We start from the raw sequence: 24694 nt of genomic DNA, 5'->3' as shown, positions 1-24694 counted from the left end.
TTGTTAAACACTCCAGAGTTCCCCTTACTTTCAGCAGCTTCCAAAATCCCCGGTTTGGCTTTGGTTTAATTTAGCTGAAAACATATGAGTTGCTCTAAATTAATCATAAGCAATTGTTCTTACTTGGCAGCTGTGGTCACTCTGAAGTTTGGAACTAATTATGAAGCAAACCAGCATGAAAAAGGTTCTTTTTTTTAAGGCACTAATTCCCAAATGGTGTCTGGCAGTACTGCTTTATCCCGTGAATTTGTCACACAAGCTTGCTTGCTTGCCATGCTAAGATTTTTATTTGTTTGTTTGTTTTTCAGCTCACTAGTCACTTAGAACTGAAGAACACAAGAAATTTTGCTGCAAACATGTAAAAGACCTACCCATGGGATGTCATCTGATTTGGTGACCTGTCTTCGGGTCGAATGCAAGCTGTCAGAGTTTGCAGGTGTGTTTGTGGCAGGATCTCATCTAGGAATACATCATCAGAGGAACAAGGGGCCGTGAAATCGCTGCCAGCCGTGCTGCTGGGCAGCGCATCCGCATCACGCTGGCTGCTGGAGAGATGCTGAGAGGCTGGGGCAGCTGCAGCACTGCCAGCCTCTGGGCAGGGAACAGGGAGGTGACCCCAGCCCATCGGGCCAAAGTGCCACTCTGCGGTGGACTTTCAGACTGCCAGGAGTCATATGGCCCGACCGGTGTGAGTGTGCCACGATGCTGTATGCACAAACATTGGTGTTTGTTGCTGCTGTCTTCCAAATCCTGCCTTTCCAATAAGTGCATCCCTGCGAGCCTGACCCCAGCGCTAGGGATGCTGGGGGTCCCCGGCGAAAGCGATCTCTCTGCATGTTTGTAAATACTTTAACGCCATGTGTGTGCCTGCCTGGTGGGAGCCAGGTTTTGTGCTCCTGGGATGTATGCGAAGCTCAGCTGAGTCCGTCGCTGGTGGCGAATGTGGTGCCACTGGAGGCAGCTGGGAGCCTGCTGGCCCTCCTGCCCAGCTTTGCCCCTCACTCTTCCCTTCCCGAAAGCTCCCCGGTGCTGACGTTCACATGTACTTCACCAGCGCAGCTGGGCAAAAGTTAGGATGCATTCTCCTTTTGCAAGCTTGCATTGACAAGCTGGAAGAGAAAATGCAAATTTTGTATGACAGCACAGCACTACATAACAACGCCCACCAAAGAAATAATGGACGTGAAAACTACCTGTCTGCAGAAACAAAAATTTGCCTAACAATCTTCTTTACCTTGGGAAAAGGTGGAAGCAAAACACCTGTCAGGTCAAAAAAGTGCAAGTTCTGGTTCAAATGAAGGTATTTTTTAATTTAAAGGCAACCGGTCACACTCAGCAAACTGAACAACATCTACTCAAGAAGGTGGCCTCAGTCAGATTCATGGGCACAGGCTATCAGTTCAGCCGATCACCTCCACCTCATTATCCAAGCACTGAACCTGCAGCAGATATATTAAAATGCTAGATGTGTAGCTTTGAATAATTAACTAGTTAATCCAGTTAAGGGAATTAAAGAAATGAGAAGAAATGCAGAAAAAAAAAACCCAAACGAAATGGAGATAGAAGGCAGAAAGACCACCCTGCCATCACCGGCTGGGAATTTGTTATCTATCCATTTCCCAAACACATTTTCAAAATTGAATGACCTTTAAGTATTTCCCCACACCAAATGCAATTAGTATTTCATCATGTTATATGAGCTCAAGTGCAGGAATAGGGAACTTCTATAAACCAGACTGAAATGTCATCAAAGTTTAGTCACAGGTTGTGTATTTGCTTACTTGAATTATACCAACGCACCTTCCCGTACCCTGCGGAACGGCCCATTGCCGGGAGCTGAAGCATGGAGCTTTGCCAAAATTGCTTTTGATGGCGGTTCCTCCTACGAACGCAGAGCTGAGGGCCAGCCTGCCCGGCGCCCATGGGTTTCACTCAGAAAAGGCTGCTATGCCACACCTAGCCCATGGAAAAACTCAGGGTTTACCTGCATGCTGCACCCTGACAGCGCTTTATCTGCAATTGGGCTTGGCACTCTGAAGTAATCGGTAACTCTTCACATAATTTTTGTGATTACTGAAACAGCTGCTGGTAATCCCCAGGTTATCAGTATCCATAACGTTGTCCAACTTACCAACTTCAGCCATGCTTCTTCAGTGCTTTGTGTGATAAAAATAGCTACAGTCAAACAAGTACCAGCTACACACACAGAGACATGTACATACATACACATCTTGAGTTTCATAGAATACATGTATAGTATGCTTAAAAGTGTAAACAATTGAGGAACACTATAGGATGATGTGCACTGCAATGCTATTTAAAATACAAATGAGAACTTTTAAAAAACAATATTGTTTAAGAATACTCTGAGCCATACTTTATGAAGAAATGGAAAATGAAAATATATTACTTTTCCCCAGCAGAGTTCACATAGGTAGTTACGCTACTAGTTGATCCTAGCTTACACTGAAGCATCTTTTTAATCCAAACCTTTGTGAAGCAGCAGTACTGACATTTCTGTGAACCAACATAGAACCATGGGCATGAGGATTTTTTCCATTCCTGGAATAAAAACCTATCTGAATGCTGGGTAAACAGATTTCTTTCTCTTGAGGACTGGATATTGCTACACAGAGGTGAAAGTCAAGTATATGCTTGCTGGAAGCTACCTGACTTATCCAATCTGACTTGTTGGGTTTGGTTTTTTCTTTTTCCCTTGAATGAGTTGTTTCCCATCCATAAGAGGAGAAAATTTAACCCTGGAACTGCTTCTGCAGCACCACCTTTGGCTTTTCAGATGTGAGTCTCTGATATTTCTAGTGGATGTGAGGGTGGGTTTTGTTTACATGCCTGGGTGAGGGTGTGGGAAGATGAAGGAAGGGGAGAAACTCCCAAAGCATACAGAGAATACTTCCAGTAACTGGCAGAGGCCAGGCGAGTCTCTCACATGCGGCATTTCACACGAACCGACTATAAAAAATGAGTGGTTCAGATTATTCTGGACCTGCAGACTATTCGCAATTGGAGCTGTAATTTTCAGTCTTGTAAGCAGCCAGCATGGACTCACAGAAAAACCTGTCTTGGGAGGGGGCTCTGGAGATCATCCAGTCCACCCTAATGCTCAGAGCAGGGCTAATGGCAGTTCTAACCCACACTTAACCACTTTCAGTGCACGTTTTCCCCCCATATATCTAAGTGGGATTCCCCAGCTGCAACTTATGACAGCTGCTTTTTGTGTTTTGACTGGGGGCCTTGGAGAGAAGTCTGTCTTTTCTGCAAATACTTATATAGTTGGCAACTGCAGTTAGATCCTCCCCCCCCAAGCCACTGCCTCTCCCAGCTGAAGGGACCCGGCTCCCTCAGCCCCCTCTGGCATGCCATGTGCAGCAGGGCAGCCCTGCACCAGCTCAGTGGGGAATGGGAAAATGAATCACTATACACACACACACACACAAGAGAAAAAAGAAAAGAAACCCCCCTCAGTCAGGCAGGAGGGACTTTTGGGACTTTTTTTCCCCTGCCCTTCAGGGAAGAGGCATTGCATCACACAGGTTCTCTACAGATAAGTTTCTGAGGAAGCAAGGCTGACTTTCACTGCACAGTGCGTGCCTTCGCTGCTTCCTGCCCACAGGTATGAACTGTTCAACACTCACTGTTAAAGGGCTCGGGTCAACATTTTAAAGATTACGGTTAGCAATTTCCAATGCTGTAGCTGCACCTCGATAGTGAGACATTTGAACATATTAAAGATGAAGATCTGCTGAAGGCTCACTGTGTAGCAAGTGATTATTTGCACATACAATATTTATTTAACGATGTGCAAGACACACATTGAATTGCACCAGAAATTTAGTAACCAACACTAACGTTCTTTAGGAACTGTAGATAATACGAAACCTCAAAACAGCTCAAAGCCTTTTATTTAAATGACAAGTTTCCTTAAAATTGTCGGTTTTTCTCATTTGCAAAGCTGTAGGATTTTTTTTTTTTTCCCTACTGCTAAGGAGTGCTGTAGCTTGTTTAAGCCCACTGAGAAAAGACTTGCTTTTCTTTAGGTTGTGGGTGCCTCACCAAATCATCTACAGACTAAACCCCACCAGCTTACAGACACGTGGAATTAATATTCCATTGTTCATTGGTTTTGCTTAGGTAATCTTAATAGTATAGAAAAGGTGCCAGGTGATCACTTAGACAACAGAAACCACAGAGAAGCCTGGAGAGGTACAACACAAACATTGCTCATGCTTTCTTGGTCCACCTACTAAAGCAAAGAAAGGAAGGCTCGAAGACTGGCAGTGCCGATGCTCGCTCTCTCCGACACACCGCCACCAGAAGCAGCTGAGGCAATGCCTGAAATACTACCAATGTGGGTAGGATATGACGCTGCATTCATTTTATCGTAGGTGGTGGTTGGAAGTCTCTGTGACTGATCACCGAAGCCCCGTCCAGACCACAGACTGTGCTGGGCTGACTTACCACGCTGCACGAGAAGGGCGAAAGTTTGGCAGCCATGCACTGGGGGAAGAGATGGAAGGAACTGGGATGCCTGCCTCCACAGTTGTAATCAAGGCTTGGGCTGCAGAAGGAGCAAACGCTTCTGGTAGCTACTTGGGGCAATAAAACCCAGAAAGATACAAGCTCCAAGGTTGCCCTGGCCAAGGGAAAAAAGAACCAAAAAAGAGAAACTGCCTTTTACTCACCTCTTCTGCAAGTGGAAGTTTGTGGCTCAGTTCTGCGGTTGTCTTTCAAATTCTCAAGATCATCTCTGTATCATCCAATGAGTGCAAACTCTAGAAGAGGAATCTGTTCTAACAACAATCTTCACCACCACCATCTCTAAGTTACTATTGAATCTGTAAACATACTGTAATTTTATGAGCTTTTTTTTAAATACAATGCCTCAGATATGTGTGGATACAGTCTCCTGGCGTTCAGGCATCAGCGTGCTCAGCTTTTCAGGACAGAATGCTCTACACTCAGCATAACTGGTTTTCACACTTCTCAGAGGTGTTAGTTTCGAGTTTACTGCAACATGACCATTTAACCAGAAAATTTAGATCACCCTGTGATACTTTATTTGCCAAAAAGCTTTGTTCCATATTCTTTTTCTTACAGGAAATAAAATTTGGTGTATCTCAAATAAAATTGCTAGTTTTGCTGCACAACCTGGAAGCAGTTGATAAAGTAATTCTTAGTAATTGATCACCCAGCGTTTTGTTCCAATTTCTATTCAGATTTGGCAGGGGGGGAAGCAGGTACTATACTAATGCCTGATATAAGGCCAGACTGATTCCTGGGATGAACCCACATGGAAGAAGGGACTGAGGAATGGCAAAGGAGCTCCCTGCCTCTTTGCCTCCCGGCACCACCCTCTAGCCATTCAGGCAAGCTTTTGCAACCCCTCCTTACCTGTTATAATTTATCTCACATTTAATCACATCTGCAGCAGGTTGAAATTGTGGCTGTTGTCACAGGCCTCAGCTCTACCAAATCTGGTAGCAGAATGCACATACCGCTACATACAGTTCCCGTCTTCCACGGTGGGACTGTGCATGCCCTCCACCCTTCCTACAATTAACCAAGCTGCTATTAACTTGCAAAGAACCCCCCCCCAAACACTCAAACCCCCAAAATGTTAACACAAAACAGTCATACCCACAAAGAAAATACAGTGTATTAGATTTTTATTCTTTTCACTCTGTATTTTCAGTCTGAAAAGATTCTATATACTCTTTGTGGAAAGGTATTTTTGAAGGGGCATAAGTTGTTTAAGCAACCTTTCTGAGTCTGCGCTACTCAAGAGATGTCAGTGCAGGAAAAAGCCGGATCGGACTTGACATTGCTTACTGCCCTACTGCACACATTGCAAATATTTGACAATTGCAGGATTAATTCTGCAGAACACAGTGAGCTGGCTGGCAGAACCACCTTGTTTGCCTGCTCATCATTTCCTCTGCATGTAATGCATTTCCTCTTTTAAGCTGTGGCTGGACAGCAGAAAATAAAACTTCTTTGCCCCCAAATAAATGAAAAATTAGGTTTCAGCCTGATCAGCTACCCTGCCATTATCCGATTACACAAATGGGCAAGTTAGAAAACGTGGGGGTGAGAGGTGTGTTCAAATGAGATAACCCCAAAAATTCAGGAAAGAAAATTGGTTTGACTGTAAGTAATTCATAATGGGTTAATCAAAAACCTAATCTATTACTAAAACTCACAGAGTCTCTGTTACAAATTTAAATATAGTAATTAATGCAGACATGCTATAAATTCAAGTTTTCCCATTTGTTCTGACTCTGCTCAATCTGCACAGCCATTTCTAAGAGAATCTGAATTCTTAAGGTATGACTGCTCTTACTGGAATCAGCCCTACTCATAATCTTAAGAAGTTACTTGGAAGGAGTAAACTTATTGATCAGGAGTAGAAAATGTTTTTAAATTTCACATTCTAGATTTGACAGACAAGTGAAACCAAAATTCTTCTAACAGTAGCCTACATTTTTTTGGGTAAACTAGCATGACACTTGAAGACAAATAGTTGATTTCCAAGATACATATAAGAATGCACATGCTCATTATTAAGAAGTAAACATCATATAAGACTTCTGTGATCATTTAAACTTCAAGTAACGTAATCAGTAGGAGTTTCAGGGAAGCTCAGCTTTCCTTGCTCTGTAGCAATTAATCCATTCAAATGGCGTGACCATTCAATCCTTGTCCATGATTTTTAAATAGAACATAAGGAGAGTCCCCAGGCTCAAGCAACAGAACCAGAGTGAAGTTATTGCAGGCTGCATCAATAGCACCAAAGGGCAAAAAAGAAACTGCAAAGCTGATGATGTAGCCAGAATCAGTGGATCAAAGAGCTCCTGCGTGTCAGCCCTCATCCCTCTCCAAGACCAACTACTGGAGTACAGCAAAGGCACCACCTCACATCTGTACCGGAGAGAGACCTTGTTCAAAACAAAGGGATGTAAATCATGTCCTCAAAGTCAGACTTCCAGAGCTGCCTGGAGTGAGTGGTATTTCACCCAAAGGGTATCTCCACAAATGAGAAATGACCTTAGTTTAAAACGAATTCTACATGCTAATACATCTGGTAAGCAGAATACGGTAACTGGCTACAAATAATTACACAAACATGAATGCTATACTTATGTCCCACAGTGTTTTCTCTTCATTTTCAATAATGCTCAAGCATACAGTACATACGTAACATGAACTGAGCAAGCTTCAAAAGCAGATTTAGTCTTCAGAACAAAAGCTAACAGTAAGAAAAGGCAATCACACACATTTATCTTCTGAGATTTTTTTTAAATTCAATATAAAAACATTTAAAATTTACAGTAGCTACAAGTAGTTTAGTTACAAATTTCAGACAAGAACCAAACTATGTTCAGCAGGCTCATTGTTGATAATTAAGTTTCTAAAGTCAGGAAGACTTGCATTAAATGTTAGAAAATACTTTCTAGGGGTAAAGAACTCCTAGAATAAATTGCCTGATGGGGTCATGGAGTCTTTAAACAAATGCACAGGAGAAATGATGCAGTTCTGGGTGTCCTGGTTTCAGCTGGGATAGAATTAATTTTCTTCCTAGTAGCTGGTACAGTGCTATGTTTTAGATTTAGTGTGAGAATAATGTTGGTAACACACTGATTTTTTTGGTTGCACTAAGTAGCGCTTATCCCAAGTTACAGATTTTTCAGTTTCCCATGCTCTGCCAGCAAGCAGGTGCACAAGAAGCTGGGAGGGACCATGGCCAGGATAGCTGACCCGAACTAGCCAAAGGGATGTTCCATACCATAGAACATCATGCTCAGTATGTAAACTGGGGGGGAGTTGGCCGAGAGGGGCAGATTGCTGCTTGGGGACTGGCTGAGCATCAGTCAGCAGGTGGTGAGCAATTGCATTGTGCATCACTTACCTTTTCTTGGATTTTACTTCTCCCTCTTTTTGCTATCTTCCTTTTCATTACAATTATTATTGTATTTTATTTTAGTTACTAAACTTATCTCAACCCACAAGTTTTACTTTTTTTTCCAATTCTCCTTCCCATCCTACCAGGGGAGGGGGAAGGAGTGAGTGAGCGACTGTGTGGTGCTTAGTCGCCAGCTGGGGTTAAAGCATGAGACTGGGGAGAAGAATGAACCATAGACCCCTGGAGGTCCCACCTAGCCCAATGATTGCATCCTTTTAGAGAAAAGAGAAAGTGTATTAATAAACAAGGGCTTCATAGTTAAAGGACTGAATTTTTAAAAACCACACTAAAGAAATCTATGCAGGTCCCTTATAATATGAAAGGTGCTTTGTGCTTGGTTTGTTGGTTTGGGTTTTTTTAAGACATGCTGAAAATATTAATTTGAACCAAGTGACATTCTAACTTTTTATTATCAGATCTGCAATTAGCAATGAAATATTGTGGTAATACTGCAAATGTTCTGCTTTTATGCTTTTTCCACATAAATCAATAATGTAGCTTAAAAAAAAAAATAATCATTCTTGTCAAAGCTACTGACATCTGTGGAAACAAGACATCTTGTAGTGTGTCCCAGTTGCTTAGAACAGACATGCATATTTGTCTGTAGTCCTTCACTAGTTAAGATTGCAGGAAAAGAAACTTGCATGAGAAGAGCTGTTTCTCTCAAGGCTAGAAATAACCAGGTGCTCTGAAGTGGTGCCATGTAAACAGTTTAGTATTACTAAGTAAGAGCTATTAAATAATTTTGAACCTGTAAATGTTAGGTACTTTGATATCCTGTGTCAAGGTGCTATGCATGAATATCCAGAAGCTTAAGCAAAGTACTACTTCATCACAAGAGTATTACTTTATTAATTTAAACTCATTCAGTAGTTAAGTGAAAATGCATAGATAAATACTACCTGGCAGCTTCCAAACCACAGGGCTCAGATATTTGGTACTACAGAACTGCAAAAGCAAGGCTAACCAGCTGTAGCTGGAAAGGCATTTCTATGTTCCCTATCACAAGAAGTCATCACACTGCAGGCTGCTGGTTTGTATCCTAGTAGAAATACCATCATGCACTTGCCGTGTTTTTAGGCTCTCTCAATACCACTACTAGCAACTGCTGGAAACGAGACTGGGGGAAATAGAGCTTACTGACCCAGGGAACACATTCTTGTCTCACTGTGGCCTCATGATTTCAGCTAGTCACAGCTAATAAAAGAATCCGGTGCTTTGCGCACCCTTAAACTTCTTTATTTCACAATTATAAAACCTGCAAGTTGGCCTGAGTAATTTAAACATCTAAACTATCCCTGTGCTATTGCCTACTTGTTAAGTACACAGCACACAGAAGACATACCTGCAGGGAGGCTGATAATTCAGTGGCTGTTGCAATTACAGTTCAGAAATTTTCATTAAAAAAAAATACATTTAACGTTGTAAAAATTACAAGAGGTCAGTTGTGCACATATATATGTTGTATAGCACAAAGCACTCATACTCCTATGCTTGATTTTCAGCTTACAGAGTAACAGTGCCTTTCCATTATATGTAACTACCTGCCATGCCGAATTTTTCCCATATGCTCATGATATATTTCTGATCGAACTTAACATCCTTGTGCTTAATTACATCCTAGCACCTGGCTGGTCCCTTTTACTCACATAGGGCTCTATGTGACTTGAAAGATTCAGGACAATGTACAATGCAGTAGTATTGCACGGGGAAGACAAAAGAATCTGAGACAGTCACTTGGTTTTAAAATGCATCTATCTGCCCCCACACAGGCAAAAAATAACATTCCTCTTCCAGTGTGGCAGCAAAGGAAAACCTTCCAGAACAGAAAACACTTAGTGATCTCTTAGGTTCACACAAATCTAAGAGGCTGAATCTTAGTTAATGATTTTCCTAACAGTGCCAGGGTTTCAACATGCACTGTTAATAATGTAAATATAACATTTCCAAGAAATTACATACTTCTGACAGAATAGTTTTGAGGCAGATATACTGAACAGAATGACTACTATGGCTAATTCCTCATCTTCTTGGAGAACAGCAACATTTTTTTTTTTTTGGACAAAACTGACAGAAGGAAAACAACCTACCAATTGCAAGAAGATGAAATACTCTGAGCAGTAGCAAAGAAGATACTCAGCAAATTGTCTGATCAGAAACTTCTTCCCCCAAAACAAGGTAATCTCAGTTTCCAATGCCCTATTTCTCCCTTCTGAGCCAAGTTTAACTTAAACACTTGCCTGACGTTTATAAAGTCCAGAGGTATTTACTGCGGTTCATATTTATCAACAAACGTACAAAACCTGAAAGAAATTACATCAACTTCACGCTCTGCCCAAGTTGCAGCTGCTCATCTCCTTAGTAGACAGACTGCTAAAAGCACACTTCAGTGGTGAACCTATTATTAACTGAAAAGTCAGCTTAGTTGAAGTTTCAAAGTGTAAGCTAATTCTGATTTTCAAAAGCTTCTTGTAACACCAGAAGAGTTTTCTGCACTTCCACAATGGAGATATCTACACACTAGTGGATCCTAAGCAAAAAGTCACCAGCATTGCCTTCTAGGAACTCAACCCAGAACACAACATTGAAAAAGTTACTAGGGGGTCTCACTACATTTGAACATAATGCAGAAACAAATCAAAAGCAGCTAACGCATACCAAAATCTTTCTAGTTGGGCTTTCCATTACACCATAACTACAAAATTCACCTCTTTGATTGGGCTTCTCCTAACATTATCAAAACCCTGCTAACAAATCTGTTATCTTCCCATGAGTAAAGAAGGGAAAAATAGCTATTGTCTTTAAATCTTTGGGAATTGAGAATGTACCACTGGAGTTAATGTCTGACATCTGCAGGAATGGAAGTGGTCTAGAAACTATTGTATAAACTAACTTTATCTTAGGAACACTCATGCCACTGAGAAGCGTAAGGACAGAAGTACTATGATATTGGTTTTCCTTTAAAACCACCTGCTATAACATGCAAACATTTCTGATAATCCTATAAAATATATCTTTAAAAACAAAGTATTTGTTTTGTATAAACACTGTATACAGACAACCTTGTGTCTGTAAAACAACTTTTTTCTGAACTAAGCTTCATTAGGAACTATTGTAAACGTTTCCTACAAACAAAAAATACCCATCAAATCTTGACTAAAGGGAAATAACTGGATTGCAGGCATTAGAGTAAAAAGTTTTTAAATATAAAAAATAAAATCTTCATCCTCCAGTTTTCAAAACTACCATCTCATGCTACAAAATTCAAAGGGCTGTCAGATGACAATAACTTATGAACTACAACTTACCACACTACTTCTCTGTTGTCTTGAGATGTATTTTTAGAGGGAGGTAATTTGGTGTAGTTCCCGAGCTATGCCATAAAAAGGGGAAAAATGGTAGTCATTTTCAACCTGCTAGAAAACATGTTTGAACAAAGTCCTGTTGATTTCTATTGTTCTAAGAATTAGGATAAAAATGCTCTGGAGGAAAGCAGGCTTTTGAATTTTGAAAATATTTTTTAAAGAATTTATGCAACCACCCATTATACACAGTTTTTTTCCAATGACGATCAGCCAGCATGCTAATACAGGAGTTATCCAGAATGTGACATGGTTACACAACATATCTAGGTGATCCAAACAGATGTAGCTACACAAAAATAACAGCACTTTTAAAAATAGGTTTTTTTAGTCACAGCACTTATGTTACAATGGAAAAAGTCTATAATTTTCTCACCGAAATGTACAAAGTAACCATCCTGGAAGTACATACTTCTATTGCAGAAAAGACTCTAAATAAGTGGTTCTTGGCCATGGAGTCAAATTCTTAAGATATACAGGAAAACGTTATAGGCATATTCTTACTTAAAAGAAATAGTAGCATTTCATTTAATACAAAAATACTCTTCAAAAGAAAAAGACAAGCAAGATAATACCTCCAATAAAGGCAAAAACTCTCAAAATATTTCTCGCACATCTCTATTGTAACCAAGTGAAGGACTTAAGCATTATGTTCATCGAATTAATTTTAAAAAGGATTTGAAACAGAAGGCAATAATGATACAGCTGCTGTTTTATACTCCTTCATGAAGTCTGTTCTCCATAGAGTACTGTTAAAAAAGAGCTCTATTTCAAATAGGAAATAGTAACTTATGTCATATACACAAACACTTCTAAAGTGGTTATTATGAAATTTCCCCCCACTTTTTATGCTGTTCTCAGGCACTACTTTCAGCTTCATTTCAAGATCCTACTGTACTAAGTTGTGTACTAGTTACTCTGGTTGGATCAGAAAAGTACAACTTATAGATGTTCGTAATACAACACAGACTTTCCATAATCTTCAGTAATGCTGTTCTTCCTCAGTTCTGGTTAAACACTTCAGCTATCCTGGTTAGTCAGTTGGCCTGTAAGCAATCACAGGCTGTTCTTCACCAACATCTATCAACATATCTAATGGAACATGAGGCTTGTCATAGCCAGAAAACTTGAGACAGCTGCTTGGCACGACTGTTTGTTTTATTTCTGTGGCAGAAACCTCTGGACCTGAAGAGTTACTGCATATATCCATTTGGCTACTGTCAGAAATGAAATAACTCTCTTTTACTTTGTGATTCTGTTCGTCATCAGAAGATACCTCCTCTGTGCTTTCCTGCACAGACACCTCTTCTGCTATGGCTGGTGCCTCTGGGGGAAGAACAGAAGATGCTCCTTCACTGGAGTTCTCAGGACTAACAATGTCTTCTTTTGGCTCTACCGCCAGTGAGGTTACTTCATCATTCGCTGGCAACTCTGACTGGCTTGGCGCAAAGCTCATTACAGATACGTATTTTGCCTCCGATTTTGATTCTAGAATGCTGTCTGTATTCAGGTTTCTTATCACACTGACCTTAAATGGAAAAAAAAAAATATTAAAAAAAATCACTTTTTGTTCCGTATAATCTACTAATTTATTGGCTTTATATTCTGCCAAAGTTCAGAGGTTAAAAAAAAAAAAAAAGATACAAGTTCATAATACAAATGTAATGTCATTACAACCAATCCCAACAGAAATTAGCAAAATTAGAATCTGGCAAGGTCATTAGCCTATATCTATGACTTCAACTGTTTTATTAATGCTTTTATGCAAGCTTTCAAAAATGCTTTCTATGTGCAAACATATTTACAAGGACCAAATCCATTTCAAGTCACCCACTGTATTTAAGTCATTTGAAGTTTGCAATGTAGAGGAAAACAGCGAAAGAAGAAAAAGCTATAATACTCTTCAACTAGCTGGGGAAACCTTTCATACTCTATAGCTAATGAGTGTAATTTGCAAGGACTGTAATATTTGGTGGTCACTGTCTCAACTGGGAGTGAAGTGAACTTTGGAAAAATCTTTAAAATGACAAGAAAACCTTTATGCATACCCAGTAGTCATATCTATGCTAAAGTCTTCCTAGTTATTTCTCCTGTGTCACTAAGCAAATCCTCCATGCTGCGACAAACATTGAAGTTTCACTTTGAAATCCCTCCACAGGAAGAACATATTAATTTCTTCAATGGCCAGGCTCCAGCTTGTTTTAAATGATTATGACATGTCTTCAGGCTGTTTAGGGTCTTCTGATTTGTTTTGGGGGGGGTTGTTTGGGGTTTTTTTGTTTGTTTTTTGTTTTTAAAGGTGTTTTCAAGAATACATATGAAAAAGTACAGTAAATTTTCAGCTGTACGATGGTGTTGCCTAAAGCTAACAGAAAGTATAGGTAGAAAGGGTTACTCAGTTAATAGTGTCCTTGTCCAAACTTCATAGTTCACTATATATGTGTATCACAGACTATCAAGTACTATAGAGAAGCTAATTTCTTAATAAAATGTAGACACAATCAGTTTTTTGAGATACTTTGAGAAAAAAAATAATCTGACTGAAAATACAGGTTGAGGCAAATTTGGAAGGAAGTGATACAGGTAGGAGGAGGAAAGGGGGAGAAAAATAATGTTTAAGAAAAGCTACAAATAGGCAAAAAGAACCTCCCAGTCTGTATTAGTGTAAGAACTGAGACAACCACCCAAACCAGATGATCAAATCTGACTGTTTTTCAAGAATCTTCCTTGATCGGAAGGTTGTGAGGCTGTATCTTTATATTCATACCTTCAAAGTGTGCTGACTTCATTAGAACTTGCCTTCATCTCTCACTTCAGCCCCACACCTTTCTCCTCAGTTGCCCTGATATCTGTTGATACTACTGTGGTTTATGGTGGATCAATGAAACTACTGGAGTTTAAAAAAAACAAAACAAACCCCCAAACAAACAAAAAACCCTGAACAACAAACACCACCACAAAGCAAACAAACACTCCCTGGAAAGCAGTTATTTGTAATCTAAGCGAGTTCTACAAACTCTTAGCACCACTAAGGTGAGCTGATCCCCTTGGGAATCAAGGACTGTCACTGCAAAACTAGTAAAAAGAGCATTAAGGTGGCTCCTGACACTGAGAATATACCACACTACAACCTAGCTGCCATTCAGCCATCATCCTCTCTGGATGTTCATCTTCTGTTATGTGGAAAAAGTCAGAACACTATATAAAGAATATTCAGGGTGATTTCCATGAGTATATATGGAAACCACCTGTTCATAAGAAGCAGATGCTTGAAAGACAGTTGCAGAAACCTGAATACAATCAGTAATGTGTAGATAATGAAAGTGTTATGAACAGCTGGTAGGATTAATGTACCTTTTGAAAACCTGTTTATATAGATATACGAAAAAATATTGGATACTTATGCTAGACCGACACTGACCTTGAAGGGACTAGCATCTGTCGTTTTTCTGGGGGTAGCAAAAATGTGACTCCAATAGTCACACAATAAGTGACAAGAGAAGACAATTCTCTGTGTAAGCTGGAATACTTGAGGATTGTCAATTAAAACAAAATGCTATAGAAACTAGGGCTAAAAGCTGCATTTTTAACTTCCCATCTCTCTCCATACCAGTACATGCTGTACTAAAGTTAAAATAAAAAAACAGTGAGGAGTTCTTTCTGTCCTTTTAGGATTTTCACATGGCTCTAAAAATCATAGTCCTAAAATGTGTTAAGGGAACGCCTTGTACTCTATACAGGTTCTGCATTTCATAGCACCAGGTGGCAATGCTTAGAGATAGACCCAGAAGATAAAGTAAGTGCTCTCTATACAACTACATCCAAGACTTCTGTTCTCAAAAAGGAAACCGGTTTTTCTCTTGGTGAGTTTCTGACCAAAGCAAGATGGTGCAAAGACACTCCTATTCCCATCCATGAAAGAAGGAAGCCATCAGAAGAAAAAACACTCTCATGTGTTTCCTTGTACCAAAGGTTCTTTAAGAGTCACTGAGTCATGACTACAAGACAATTTAGCAATTCATGCAGTTATTTCTAGCTTCAAAGAGAAGAATTACAACTTACTACACTAACTGGAATGCCATTCAAAGCATCTCAAGTAACAAGGGTAATTAAGATAAGGTTGCTATTTTAAGAGAAGTATTTACCATAGTTAAGTTAATATTTTTCTTTGGTGCACATTATCTAATACCAGCAAACTGACAGCCAGTGTGCTTAAGCTGGATGTCAGCAGTATTTCCTGGCATGTGTAGGTGCTCAGATATCTTCCTGTCTCCAATGAGAGCACCTGAACTTTTAGGTCTTTCACTGTCTCAACAGACTAGGGAGATATGCCAGTGGAAACCAGGCTCAAGTATACATACAAATAACATATGCCAAGGAATCCGTAACAGTTAGGGTAATCAACAGTTTCTTTAACTTTCTTTTCTAAGTGCTTGTCCACCTACGAATTCCCAGTAATTTTCATGTGCACATTTTCTGGAGGAGAGTTTGAGAAGTCCATTTCAAACCTTATTAGGACCTTGACAAAACCTGCATGGTTCCACGACAAATTAATGCTGTGTAAACGTATAAATAGGAGACTATGTTACTGCCCTATAGACGCTCACAGGAAAAAAAAAAATCTTCACAAAAGCTAATGAAGCAGCTTCTCTTTTGTAAGATGACAATTATTTGTGGCAAATATCAGTCAAAATTTACAGGAACAATTACAATTTCTCCAAATTGAAAATACATGCTGTATAAAGAAAAAAGCCAGAGTCACAAAGAAAATCCTGAAGTATTTTGTGAATATTGTCCTGGTTTCAGCTGGGATAGAGTTAACTGTCTTCCTAGTATCCATAAGTGTTCTACAAATACAGTGAGAGAACTGAGCCTTGTCATTCCTGTCAGGCTCAGAAAAAGCACCAGCAGACAGCAGAAAAGTTGACTTAAGTATGAGCTAAAAAATGGAAGTTGATGCTTTTCAATGAGTCTTTCTCTTACAGAGTGGGTGTTTTCTACCCACTAAAATATTTGCCACCATTTAAAGGTGTGAGGCACTGAAAAAAAAGACAGTGAAGTTAAAGCAGAGGAAGATGCTTACAGCATACCAGTTAACTAAGGCCAGGGTCCTTTTAAAGTGGATAAGCCCTTATCACAAATCTTACGACAAAAATCTCGTACAGGACAAATCACACACAGGACAAATTGGAATGACTGAAGATGGTGCGTGGAAGCAGACGGCCTCTTGAAATACTTTTTGTGAGGTAAATGAAAGAAAATGAACAGCTCTCTACAGCTAAGCTGCTGAAACATGAGATTCCTGTGATGCAGCAGAAGACTAGCACGATGAAGTCTTGTAAAGGAATCTGTCCCATTTCACTAGATGCATATTCCTGGTAGGATCCTACTATGAATAAGGATGTTGTTTTAAACATTTAAATGAACATTTTCTCTAATGAAGGCAATCATTCAATGCCCATACTGAAAGACAGTGGCACTGTGGAAGTAGGACCTGTACATGACTGACATGTTATTCTTGGGAGTCACAAACAGCATAGAAAAGACAATGTAAAAGTTCTTGAGATCTAAATGGCAATGGACATTTTTTTTTTCTTCTCTTCGGGTATATGAGACTCAGCAAAGGCAGCTGCTTGATGGTTACTGTTTCTTATTTTTCCTTCTGTTGGAGAATTCCAACTTGCCAAAAGTCACTCAAATGATGTTTTAGCATATACTTAAAGCCACCAGGAAGCAGATCACTGGAAGGCAGCGGTCCTAAGGCAGGACACCTTGCCTAGCCTTTCAACAGATGAAAAAAACCTCCCTACAAATTTCATTTTCAGACAAGCTCAAGTAAAGTACAATGGTCATAACCTGTTGTCGTGGTTTAACCCCAGCCAGCAACTAAGCACCACGCAGCCGCTCGCTCACTCCCCCTCCACCCAGTGGGATGGGGGAGAAAATCAGGAAAAGAAGTAAAACTCGTGGGTTGAGATAAGAATGGTTTAATAGAACAGAAAAGAAGAAACTAATAATGATAATGATAACACTAATAAAATGACAACAGCGATAATGAAAGGATTGGAATGTACAAATGATGCGCAGTGCAATTGCTCACCACCTGCCGATCGACACCCAGCTAGTCCCCCAGCGGCGATCCCCCACCCCCACTCCCCCCAGTTCCTATACTGGATGGGACGTCACATGGTATGGAATACCCTGTTGGCCAGTTTGGGTCAGCTGCCCTGGCTGTGTCCTGTGCCAACTTCTTGTGCCCCTCCAGCTTTCTCACTGGCTGGACATGAAAAGCTGAAAAATCCTTGGCTTTAAGACTAAACACTACTCAGCAACAACTGAAAAAATCAGTGTTATCAACATTCTTCACATACTGAACTCAAAACATAGCACCCTACCAGCTGCTAGGAAGACAGTTAACTCTATCCCAGCTGAAACCAGGACACCTGTGCGGAGAGAAATATCTAGTACACATTCAAAGGTCAGTGACAGGCTCTCAGCTCCAAGAAGTCTACAGAGATAACTTCATATCATTAAATTTATTATTCATATTAATCATTTACATTATTTATTCATTACTTTAAATGATTAATCATAAAAATAATTAATTATTAATTATTCATTTTAAATTCCCACATTATTCATATCACCTGTACTGAAACTACCCTTATGAGCTCTGCAATTTTTATTTTTCACTAGAGACTTCAATGGAAATGGACAGAATCACAGAATATCCTGAACTGGAAGGGACCCATGAGGATCATAAGAGTCCAACTCCTGACTCTACTCAGGGCAACCCTGAAGTTAAACCATGCAGCTGAGGGCATGGTCCAAATGCTTCTTGAACACTGACAGGCTCAGGGCTGTGACCACTTCCCTGGGGAACTTGCCTCGGTGCTTGACCACCCAGGTAACAATCTTTGTAAGAAGTTACAGGTTTCATTCAGCTCCTGAGCAACAAAGCATGATGTGGCATGTGAACCAGACTGTGGAACACTGGAACCTAGGAATCACAAGATAACATATAACCCAGTAAATTGAGAATATGGGCACACAAATGAGTTTCTACAAGGTGAGCTAAAGTATGAACTTGGATCATGCATCAGGAAGATCACAGGAGTTAAGCAGCACACATTCTATTTGTGCAACATTCTTTTGCCTGATCCCTTAGATGCGATACCACAGTGGTACTGGGAAGCCAGAATAACTATGGATCCATTGACCATAGCACTGTCATTCTGGATGAGCCGTCTTTCGCTATAATGAACGGTCTTCACAAGAATTACTGTGTGTACGTAGGACATAATGTTACATATTCAGACAGTTACATACTGGTGTGAAGATGAAAAAATCTCCAGTGTCTCACTTTTTCTACAGGCCTGTGTGTTTTGATATTGGGGTCTAGCTGCAGATTCCGTCAGACCGGTTTCTCCCATCTGATTTTTTAAAGTCTACAGTGTGCATGGCTATCTCTGAACTAGTCTCATGGCTCTTTCACAGTCCATGGCAAGAAACAAGCATTTTAGAGAGTGTTTTGTCTGACCAGAAGTACGTACTATTTTAGAATGAGATGAATCATCTTGTGCTGCACACGTTGATGGACTAGATTGCTGCTTACTACAAAAGGAGCTTGCTAGCATCACTGGCTTGGATATCTCCATTTAGTCAGTGCAATCTCACCTCCTAATATTCTATTCCAAAGAAAGCAAGCTCCAGGGGATCTTAGGCATTGAGCTACCCCTGCACTATGAAGGAATCACTTCAAAGGGTCTTGAAGTTGCAGAACACGGAATTGAAGATCATTGCCTCTTCTTTCTAGAAGTCTTATGAGACTTCCTGCATCCGCTGAGAAGATACACTCTTGATATGATTACCATTTACTACTGCCTCACATGGCAGTTCTTGAAAGCTGTTTCAACTGCTGCTGATTGTTCAGTTGCTATGACTAATGAGACACCAGGAGAACATTACAACAGTACTTGTCAGATACTCCACTCTTGCCTGACGTGAAAGCAAGGAGTGCTGCTGCTCTATGGAACATCCACTCTGTTTCCTAAGGACAGCTACAAGGAGTTTTTAAGGTAGCACAGCTGCTGACATCTCCCCCCTGTGACTGCACAGTGTGAGTACATATTTCCCCTAGTTGTTCTTCCCTCTTCCTACAGCACTATTACTCCCCCTCTCCCCTTACTCTGCACATCACTTCAAGAACGTTGTAGCACTTAGCCGTATCACAATATTACCACCTAATGCAGGAATCTCACAGGTGTCCAGCGACAGGACAAGAGGAAATGGGCACAAACTGAAACACGTGGAATTTTATCTGAATGTAAAAAATTGATTTGTACTGTGAGGGTGGTTAAACACCGGAATAGGTTGCCCAGAGCAGCTGTGGAGTCTCCTTCCTTTGAGGTATTCAAAACCCGACTGGACAAAGTCCTGGGCAACCTGCTCTCACTGACCCTGTTTGAGCAAAAGGGTTGAACTAGATGATCTCAAAAAGTCTCTTCTAACCTCAGCGATTCTGTGGTTCTGTGTCTCTGCTGCTAGAATGACTACAAACCTGTCTATGTACACACACATAGAGTTTTTAAGAACTAAGTTCTCAAGCTAGACCAACTACTGCTACTTCAGTTAAAAAGAGACTGAAGTCTAGCCCTACAACAAACACAAGGCATCTGATTGCAGAGGCTGTCAGAGTATTAGACTGGTATAAATCCTAAACATCTATGAGACCATGGTAAAAGAAAATGAGAAAGGCATAAAGATGTTCTAGTTATAAAACTTACCTAGTTGGATATTAAAAAACTGACGCAGATAAGAAGTCTGAACTTACCAAAGACTTAGGCAGCTTTATGTTCTTCTTCCTTAGTTTCTTGCAGCCACAACATACTGTCAACATTAGACTCAGGCTCAGAGTAACACCACACAGAATGATGATATATTGTGTGCCTAAGAAGTCAGAGCAAAAACTGTTAGGAAGTTTGGAAAAATAAACAACTGCTATATCAGTTAGAGTAACTTCAGAAACCATAATAGAATCATAGAATGGTTTGGGTTGGAAGGGACCCTAAAGATCATTTAGTCACAACCCCCCTGCCATGGGCAGGGCCACCTTCCACTAGACCAGGTTGCTCAAAGTCCCATCCAACCTGGCCTTGAACACTCCCTGGGATGGGGCATCCACAGCCTCTTGGGGCAACCTGTTCCAGGGCCTCACCACCTCATAGTGAAGAATTTCTTCCTTGCATCTAATCTAAATCTACCCTCTTTCAGTTTAAAGCCATTATCCCTTGCCCCATCACTATACGCCCTTGTAAAAAGTCCCTCTCCAGCTTTCTTGTAGGCCCTCTTTAGGTACTGGAAGGCTGCTATAAGGTCTCCCCGGTGCCTTCTCTTCTCCAGGCTGAACAACCCCAACTCTCTCAGCCTGTCTTCATAGCAGAGGTGCTCCAGCCCTCTGATCATCTTCGTGGCCCTCCTCTGGACTCCATCCAACAGGTACATGTCCTTCTTATGCTGGGGGCCCCAGAGCTGAATGCAGTACCCCAGGTGGAGTCTCACGAGAGCACAGTAGAGGGGCAGAATCACCTCCCTCAACTTGCTGGACACGCTTCTCTTGATGCAGCCCAGAATGAGACTGGCTTTCTGGGCTGCAAATGCACATTGCTGCGTCACATTGAGCTTCTTGTTGACCAACGCCCCCAAGTCCTTCTCCACAGGGTTGCTCTCAATTCACTCATCACCCAGCCTGTATTTGTGCTTGGGATTGCCCTGACCCATGTGCAGGACCTTGCACTTGGCCTTGTTGAACTTCATGAGGTTCGCATGGGCACACCTCTCAAACCTGTCAAGGTCCCTCTGGATAGCATCCCTTCCCTCCAGCACGTTGACTGCACCACACAGCTTGGTGTCGTCGGCAAACTTGCCAAGGGTGCACTCAGTCCCACTGTCCATGTTGCCAACAAAGATATTAAACAGCGCTGGTCCCAATACCGACCCCTGAGGAACGCCACTCATCACTGTCTCCACTTGGACAGCAAGCCATTGACCACAACTCTATGAGTGTGACCATCCAGCCAATTCCTTATCCACCCACTGGTCCATCCATCAAATCCATGTCCCTCCAATTTAGAGACAAGGATGTCGTGCAGGACAGCGTCAAATGCTTTGCACAAGTCCAGGTAGATAATGTCGGTTGCTCTTCCCTTATCCACCAATGCTGTAACTCCATTGTAAAAGGCCACCAAATTTGTCAGGCATGATTTGGCCTTAGTGAAGCCATGTTGGCTGTCACCAATCCCCTCCTCATAGCTCAGAATGCTTAGCTGTCACGTGTGAATCTGTCAATTTACTACCACTTTTTTTCACTCAAGAAAACTTAATTTATAGAGCATTATATCAAGTAAATAAAAATTAGAATAACAGAAGATTTTCAATTTATATAAACACAATCATGTTTTTATAGAGGTAAAGGAATTTCATAACTAATTTTTTGTTTATTAGAGATGACAGATGGGGATGAACAGATTTGTACATTTTCCATGTGGTAGCGTATTAACTGACATAATAATTACACAGTCTATGTCCAATAAAATTAAAATGTGAAATCTTCCAAAACATAGAATTGTTAACTATTACTAGTAAGATTCTACTAGTCTGACTCTCCTTAATGTCTTCCCCCTCAACCATACCACTGCTCTTGTGCATAAAAGAATGAACACAACTGCTTCTATCAATTTTATCTTTTCTCTAGTGAAGTTCTGGGCCATAATGAAGTAACATTAAAAAGTTTGTAAGAGGTTATCAGAGATCTGAAGTTGGGTCGCTAGCTGCCTTTGTTCTCTTTAATTAAGAAAAAGACATCAATACCTCAATTTTATGACCACACGTTTATAGTTGCTTGAAACTTAAGAAAGTCTATATACATTCTCCTCAGTGATGAGACTGAGCAAAACATCATTTGTCAGAAAAGAGAGACAATGCTTCTGAAAACCATGTAACTCATGAATGATCCATTAGTCATTTGTTAATTACACCAATGATCAGATGCAATGGAAACAGGTTTTGTAATACCAATGAAGTAGGAAAAGCACGCAAAAAGAAGTCAGGGTTACTTGAAAATTAATACATGATCTTTAAAGGCCTTTAGAACTGGGACAGTGCATTTGGAAAAGAATGACCATGCTTTCCCCTTTTTCATATTCTCCCACAGGCATCCAAGTCATCCCATGGCTATATCAGCAGTCAAATACTTAGCTAGAACAGATCGCTGGTCAGACTCAGTATGTTTTTACTAAAGTTTTAGAATCCTCTTACTCAACGTCTGCTTGAAAGGAACATGAATGCAGCTTTCTTCTGATGGGGTGCCAACCATCAGACTGCCATAGAAACTTCCCTTCGCTGAAACGCAGTAAGTGGAACCTTCAGCAGGAACTGGGATGTTGAGGCTACATTTATATATTGTACAGTTGTCTTCAGTGAACTCTTCTTTACTCTGCAAAAAATGCAAGTCACATTATATCATTTGACTCAATACAACAATATAAACGTTCCAATATCTTCCAACACTTCCAAAAATGTTAAAACACTATTAGATGTGGCTCCTACATCATCTATATGCCTTGCAAAAGCTGTGTGATCTTCAGCTATCAGCTTATGAGCTACCTTAAGATGGTGTAGTTGATCAGACCATGGTGCTTTCAGCTAAAAATACATGCTGTTCGTAGTCTAGATTCGCATTCCTAATTCACTTATAAAACTTCTACCTAGATGCATATGAAAAAGTAACTGTAAATAAATACTATTATTTTCCTCAAGTTCACCCTCCATGATTGCTACACAAAGGGGTATCAATATCTTGAAAGGTTACCTTCTTAAATGAAAGGTCTATCCAGACAAGTGAAAGGGGCACAAGTAAAGTTACCAATGTTTTAGCATGTATGCAGAAACAATAGCATGGGATCAAGTAACTCCATCTTGTGTACAGCTAATGCAATAATCTCATTTTTGTTACAGGGCGCCCATTTGGACAACTAAAATCCAGACCTGCCAGTCACATATCTCACTGTGACACACTTGACATTTTAGGGCTTCAGTGGTCCTATGTTACATTCAACTGTTTTCTTAGTATCTGTTGGTTCTGTGCGTCACAGGAGTGAACTCCTTGTTTATGCATTTAAGGTAAACAAGTATTTTTAATTTGGAGTTTTCGTTTTGGAACTTACCTGATTTTTACTATCCCAAAAAGTCACCAAGTACATAGGCTCTGAATAAATCTCTTCCATCCAAGGAACAAGCTCCACAGATGGGAATGCAGGATGGTAAATATCAACCATGATTTTATCACCATGCCTTGAGAGATTCAGTTTTGGTGGTCCTATTTTTCCTGCAACACATTGTACCTTTGCTATTAGGCCAAAGCTTTTAACATAAAATATGCTATTTAGAGTTAGTTTTCCAAAATTCATCAGAGATTTGAGAAGAATTACATGTTTATTTCAATGCAGTTAATATTGCACAGCTGGGACACTTAAAAGTAATGGAGGCATTTGGATATTCAAGAATCTGCTTCTAAAATGGAAACAGAGATTCTCTGCGCAGAATTTCACTGTTAAGCAATCCAACTCTTCCATACACACAAGGCCATAAAAATTCAGCTCACTGACAACAGAAAAAACTTACAAAGCAATTAAACACATAGACGTGAACGAGAACAGAACACAAAATACTGCTGACTAGATCCCACGATAAATCACACTTAGCTAAAAACAATACTGTACTGAAACAAAGGCTATCTGAAAATCTGAACAAATCTCATTGCGAGCAACCGTACTTAGGAAGCCTGATTTCCCATGGCAATGGCCTATATGAATTTTTAGCGTCTAATGATGTGACTAAACATATGAGTTTCTTGTTCAATGGGAAAACCATTTTGTCTGTCTCCTCCATACACGGCTACCAATTTTCTGCAAATTGTCAAACTCAACATTATTACCGTGACTTCTGTCCCTTTGTCAAACACTAGAAACCAGCCACTGATTCCAAGTCATGGGATTATTGGGTGGGGAGGGAATCATAGCAGAAAAAGAAGGACTCCACTTCAGCTGCAGCAATGCAGAAATCCAGCTCTATCTAAAGCATAGCCCAAGTCAGGTAGAATCTCATGGGCAATGTCCTGCTGGAAAGCTATATGTTGAGAATGAAGCAAGTATGAGAGGAAGTCTCTCAGTCTTTCCTCCCTCTGTTGTGTCTGCTTTGCACTGCCCATGCAATGCTGGGGCCTGCCCCACTGTTTTAAACAGGTTGGCCTGGAGTCTAGACACACAATTTACTTTTACATATTGATATGATGTGA

General features: G+C 40.4%; 1 protein-coding gene across 1 annotated transcript in view; it reads right to left on the bottom strand.

Annotated features, from left to right (window-relative positions):
- Positions 1-8810: 8810 nt before the first annotated feature.
- Positions 8811-24694, bottom strand: part of IFNGR1 (interferon gamma receptor 1) — a 32068-nt gene continuing 16184 nt past the window's right edge. Inside the window, exons 4-7 of the mRNA XM_030022751.2 lie at positions 23565-23725; positions 22657-22834; positions 20174-20289; positions 8811-12868 (exon numbers count right to left, since the gene is read on the bottom strand). Coding sequence (XP_029878611.1) covers positions 12374-12868; positions 20174-20289; positions 22657-22834; positions 23565-23725 — 950 coding nt within the window. The 3' untranslated portion in view covers positions 8811-12373. The remainder of the gene's footprint in view (positions 12869-20173; positions 20290-22656; positions 22835-23564; positions 23726-24694) is intronic.

The sequence above is a fragment of the Aquila chrysaetos genome, chromosome 8 (genome assembly GCF_900496995.4).
Source record: "Aquila chrysaetos chrysaetos chromosome 8, bAquChr1.4, whole genome shotgun sequence".
NCBI lineage: Eukaryota > Metazoa > Chordata > Aves > Accipitriformes > Accipitridae > Aquila > Aquila chrysaetos.
Note: the sequence above shows the minus strand (reverse complement) of the source record. Positions and strands in the feature narration are given on the sequence as shown.